The sequence below is a fragment of the Quercus suber genome, unplaced genomic scaffold, assembly GCF_002906115.3.
Source record: "Quercus suber isolate HL8 unplaced genomic scaffold, Cork oak 2.0 scaffold_800, whole genome shotgun sequence".
Taxonomy (NCBI): domain Eukaryota; kingdom Viridiplantae; phylum Streptophyta; class Magnoliopsida; order Fagales; family Fagaceae; genus Quercus; species Quercus suber.
Window position 1 is genome coordinate 19,481 of NW_027070235.1, and position 6,319 is coordinate 25,799.

The window sequence follows — 6,319 nt, forward strand, 5'->3', positions numbered from 1 at the left end:
TTTCCATCTTAAGAATGTAGTTAATGAAAGATTTCGAAGAACTCGAGTCTTATAGACTCGAGTTCCACTGTGCATACTATTAAAAATGTCTCTCCCTTAACACTGCGTATGACAGAAACACAAAGCCAAATACCCAAAACAGAGTATCTCACTGGGTCTCTCGGCCTCACTAAATCTCACCCTCACTAACTCTAACTCACCCATAACTCACTCACCACATTGCCTCTCACTCTCACTCACCACATTGCCTCTCACTCTCACTCACCACACTCCTCTCTCACTGCTCTTCCTTCTCATCAAATTCATATCTCAGGTAAGGGTTTCCATAATTTAATTGTAGTTGGGTAATAGTCTATGGGTGTGGGTTAAAGAGTTTGAGTATTTATTTTGTAGATAGTTGACATAACTTAGTTAATTTTCCATTATGCAACATGTATAGAACTTTGTGTTGGTAGTGTTCATTGTTTGAGTATTTATTTGCCCATAAAAAGAAATGGTAGAAAAACTGGGTGTGTGATAACTGATAAGTACAAATTGAGTCTCATATTTGATGTTTATATATAATTTGTTGAATTTGTGTAAATTTGTAGATCAAAGTTTAAATTTATGGGGCTTAGTCCATACGAGCTTCCTATTGAAAGATTGCCTTTAAGGTGTTTGTGAAAATGCTTGTTTCCATAGTTGATTCAAATTTCTTGAATTAAGCAATCACATACTGTGTTCACTTTTAAATTGAACAAAGTATGATAACATAGCATCAAATCAGAATAAAAAAGCATGACAAAATTTAGGTTTATAAGTCAATAAGGCTAAGTTTATAGTTGTCTTTTATGCAATCATGGTTCAGATTATGTGATTTAACTAACACAGTAACTTGACTTGAACAGGTTCACAATGCCTGAAATTGATATAATCCTATACCACGGTGGTCCGCTTAAGAATGCCAATGCGAACAAGGGATTGCCATTTGAAGGGCCGGGTATAAAGACCTATTATACTCAAATTGATCGTAGGTTGAAGACCCTTGATGAATTGAAGAAGGTTGTCATGGAAGAGTTGTGTGAGAATCCTGCTGTGCACAACATACAAATTACTTATCGTATGCCAAATGAAATCTTGAAGCATCGGATTAATTACAAGTATATGGCGATAGAAACAGACAAACATGTAAAGATCATGTTTGACAAGTTGGAGAGAATAGCTGAAGTAACTAACATTGAGTTGTACATACAGTTGGAGCCGCGTGCAGTTTGGCAAGAGGATATCCAACAAACAACCACAACCTTACAAGTTACGGTTCCGGATGCTCAATATGAGTATTCTACACATGTAGAGGATGATGATGTTCATGCCGATGGTGGTGGTGATGATGATGATGACGACGACGACTATGTTGATGAGACTACTGCCATTAACAATGATGAGACGATGATGACGACGACTATGTTAATGAGAATATTGCCATGAATGATGAAGATTTTGCCGAAATAGATGAGTATGAAGACATGATTGACAGAGGGGACTTTGGGGACTTTGAGAGGGACATTGATGACGACGAGACATTGGATGGTAGTGAACCTTATGCAGACAATGTCATTAGCGTCCAAAACATTGCAAACACAATCCCTGCCTACGAACCTCCTGCATTGTCATTCTCTACAAATACTTGGGAAATATGGTCGATCCTTCACATATTGAGATGTCATTTGTGTCTACTTGGGAGAGGGGATGAATTTGTGCAAAGGGTTGACGTTTGCCAATAAAGAGGAGGTGAAGCGCGTATTAACAAATTGTGCCCTCAAGGAAACAAAATATTTTACTTACACTAGGTCGACGACGAAAAAACTTTGTGCGAAATGCGTGCATGAGTCATGCAAGTGGTATGTTTGCGCAGTTATGAAGCCCAATCTCCACCGACTATGGATGATCACCGTGTATGTGGGTCCTCACACGTGTGTAGAGCTTGGGGTGCGAAATGATGGTAGAATGATGAGTTGTAATTTTATTGCATTAGACATCCATCAGAAGTTATGTGAGGATCACACTACCCCAGTTAAGCATCTCAGATCTATGATAGAAACGAAATATAATGGTCATAAGCCTTCTTACTACAAGGTATGGGATGCGAAACAAAAGGCGATTGCGAAGATGTTTGGGAATTGGGAAGAGTCTTACCAAAGATTGCAAAAGTTGCTAATGGCATATATTGATCAGGACCCGACTACCCAAGTATTCTATCGTCTTACACCCACCGATGAAGATGACACTGTATTGTTGCATTATGTGTTTTGGTCTTTCGGTCCATGCATATCAGGATTTAAATATTGCAAGCCGGTTATTAGTATTGATGGGACCCATCTGTATGGTAAATATCAGGGAAAGTTGTTGGTCGCAATGGCAACCGACGCTAACAACAAGGTATTCCCTCTCGCCTTTGCTGTTGTGGATTGTGAGTCAGGATCCAGTTGGAGGTGGTTTTTACAGTGCCTCAGAGAAGCGATTGACCACGTGATACCTGACGAAGGCATTTGCATAATTTCTGACCGACATCTTGGTATCAAAAACGCCATTGCAAATGGCCTAGAAGGGATGATGGAAGACCACGGGTATTTCATAGATATGCTTCGACATGTTGCTAGCAACTTTAACACCCATTTTCAGAACTCAACTCTAAAGTCAGCGGCGTTGAAAGCGGGATATGCTAGTCAGGCAGTTAAATTTGATACCATAATGGAGTCCATTAAGCAGGCGGAAATTGAGGCCATTAGGAATAAGAAGAAGGTGACGGGGAAGGATGGCAAGGAAAAGAATCAAGATTATCTTCCATACACATACCTAATGCGCGAGTCTGTGGATATGTGGACCCAGTCACATGATGGTGGGAGACGTTTTGGGGCAATGACAACCAAATATCAGAGTGCTTTAATGGTGTATTGAAAGGTGCACGAGGCCTTCCTATTGCCGCGTTGGTTGAGTTCACTTGGAATAAACTTGTTCAATATTTCCATGACCGGCGCAAAGAATACCATTTTGAGTTCTCAGAGGGTAAGAAATGGAGTGCACATGCCTTATCCACGTGGGAAGGAAATAAGCGTAAATCTGAGAAACACTATCTCAAGCCATTTAGCAATGAAGAGCTGATATTTCAAGTAGTTACCCAACTCAACACGTGTAGTGCAGGAGGAGGAAACCACAGTTATGAAGTTCGGTTACAGGACAGAACATGCAGTTGTGGGAAATGGCAAAACATAGGGATCCCGTGTTCACATACAATTAGAGTATGTGACTATTTGCATATTGATTCAACCACATATATTCACCCATGTTATGGTTTGAACAATGCCATTAACACTTATGAGCATGCATTTGTGGTTCCTAAGTCACAGTCATTGTGGGGGGATCCCATTGGGCCAAAGTGGTTGCCTAATCCAGCATTTGTTACGGGCAAAGGGAGACCAGTGATGTCAAGAATAAGGAATGAGATGGATGGAGTGAGGAATAATGTCGAGAACGACGATGGCGGAGGGAGGACACAGATTTGATAGAGAGTCAACCTAAGCAGACATGTGGACTGTGTCATGCTTCCGGCATAACCGCAGAAAATGTCCGCAGTCCCATGGCGCTTCCACAAGCGGTCATGTTCCATAGTAGGTAGGTAGATGCCAAGAAGTTATGCATTGGTTAAATAATTGTTGTTCATTCGATGTTTACCTAATGTTTACTATATTGTCTCCTAACGTGATTAGTCTATGTTTTTCAGGCATGCTTCCATGAATGACATTTTTGTCCAGCGGACCTTTGATCTTAGGAGAAGTGACTACGTTGTATTGGCTCTATGTGAACTTTTTGCAGTTTTTGTTGAATGTACTTGTAATTCTCTATCCAATGTACCACTATGAAGATTGTGATTTGAGTAGTACGGTTAGAATTGCAAATTAAGCATGGTTGCACATGTTTAGAACGTTGATACATTGAGAATGCCTTTTGTTGTTTTTCAGGCAAATGCATTTCAGTTTATGAAACTCAAGGGCTCCACTGGGAAAAACAGAGTAGTTTGCTGAACAGGGGATTTGCCAAAGAGGTAAAAAAAAAAAAATTCATAAAACTCGAGTTTATGAAACTCGAGTTTCACTGGCAAAACAGGGCAAAACAGGGGAGGCCTCTCGGCCTAAACAGGGGATTTGCAAAAAAAAATTTCCCAGTGGAACTCGAGTTTATGAAACTCGAGTTTCACTGGGGAAAAAGGCAAAACAGGGGAGGCCTTCGGCCTAAACAGGGGATTGCAAAAAAAATTCCAGTGGAACTCGAGTTTATGAAACTCGAGTTTCACTGGGAAAAACAGGGAACAGGGGAGGCTCTCCCAAACAGGGGATTCAGAATGTCTGAGGTGAGGGACTTAAGAAGAACTCGAGTCTATAAAACTCGAGTTCTGAATCTCAATTTTCAAAACTCGCTTTCCTTTAGACGTATTTTTGCTTTAATTTTTTTTTCAAAACATCACGTTTTTGTTTCTTTCGTACAAATGCAATTATTTGTTGGTAACTATTGTGAACATCAAGGCACATCTGGCTGCAGTTATTTATCTTGTTATTTGTAAAAAAATTGTTCAAGAAAATTTATTCACTAAAAATAAAAAAAGAAAAAGAAAAGGAAAGAGAAGAAAATAAAAAGCTTATCTAGCCTTTCAAATGTAGGCACATACAAAAGTGCAAATCTGATTGGGAAGCACATACAAAGTACCTGAGAAGTAGTAGGAAAATGGTTTGAGCTGTGGAGTTGGTAACATATTGTAATTATCTCTAATATATATATATATATATATATATATATTTCATAGAATTAGATGATGAGTTGTCATAGTCTTAAAGATCAAGCCATATACCAATGATCCGTAGCCCAAATAAAGATCAGGCTACATAATATTGCGTACCAATAAGCTCTACCCCAAATGACATTCCACCTCTAATTCCATCCCTCTAATGTGTGCAAGTTACCTTGAAATAGAAAAAGGAAAAAGTAATGGCCAGCAGAGCCACCGACAGGCGCCATAGTGCCTCTACAAGCCTTAGTCCAAGGCTGAGGAGTAATAATCAGGCTCTCGGATCCCTTAAGCCATTTCTACTTATTCCAGCTCTACCTACATCCACAATGCTCTTCCAAACCCAATTCCAAACATATGTCACTGACTCACTGTCCAAGTCTTCATCATCCTTGCCAAGCTCCAGCATGCATTTTCATCATCCAATTTCTATACCATTGCCCACTGGTCCGTACTCCACACTAAACAGTTAAACATTCAAGGGTTGTAATCGGTAATCACCTATCTAGACTAGTTCAGAGAGCATCACATTTCAAAGGCAAGTGAATGTAGTACATTAAAAACAAAATGTATTGCATTTTTAAATTATTAATATAACATTATTATAAAATAACGCACTTAAGACGGTGAAGGAACCACAACTAACTTATAAAATAACATTATTAAAAACAGATGTTTCACATGCTTCAGATGTCACAACAACTAACTTCAACTTTTATCAACAAAAAAAAACACACTAAGTTCAACCACACGCAGTAAGATAGAGAGAAGCACATGAACACATGTTTGACATGCTTCAGAAGTTACAACTAAGTTCAACCACACATAGGGAGAGAGAGAGAGAGAGCATCTTTATCATTAAAGGTATACACATTGCAACTTTTAATGGGCAGGCACGGGATAAGAACGGTGTTTAAAGACAAAGACAAATTCATTTAATAAAAAGAGAGTACATTTATTTAAACTAGAAGAAAAAAGCCGTTCCAATGGAAGGAACAGTAATATAATAAACACAATTCTTAAGGCTCTACCAAAATTACCAAGAAAATGAAATTCTACAATACATCAATGATCCTGAAACCAAATCCAGGGTAAAAAAATTTTAAAAGGCTCCAGCCCTCAAGTATACTGAATTTCCACTCTGATCATCGTTTCACTTCCATTGATCCATTGGTTTAATGAGAAATAAGAACAAGAAGCTTTGGCATACAGATCGACCATTCATGCTCCCACCTGCAGAATATTTATAATAAAAAAAAAAAAAAATGGACACAATGCTTAGCACCACCCACCCAGCCCCCAGCCCCTACCTTTTTTTTTTTTTTTTTTTCTTTTTTCTTTTCCTTGTTTTTAGGTGAACAAAAACAACGCACTTAAGACGGTGAAGGAACACAGGAATACCCAATAAATAAACCTTAAACTCCTCTTGTCTGAATAAGAAAATAATAAACTATGTCCCAATCTAATGCAGAGTAGTCTATCTAGACAAGCAACAATCCA

At 38.7% G+C, this 6,319-nt stretch overlaps 1 protein-coding gene across 1 annotated transcript; it reads left to right on the top strand.

The window, feature by feature from the left end:
- The first annotated feature begins 1,896 nt into the window (after window positions 1-1,896).
- On the top strand, window positions 1,897-3,542 carry LOC136064922 (uncharacterized). Its single transcript, XM_065767389.1, has 2 exons — window positions 1,897-2,878; window positions 2,941-3,542. Exons 1-2 carry the CDS (start codon window positions 1,897-1,899, stop codon window positions 3,540-3,542), a joined length of 1,584 nt encoding a protein of 527 aa, XP_065623461.1.
- The last annotated feature ends 2,777 nt before the right edge of the window (window positions 3,543-6,319 follow it).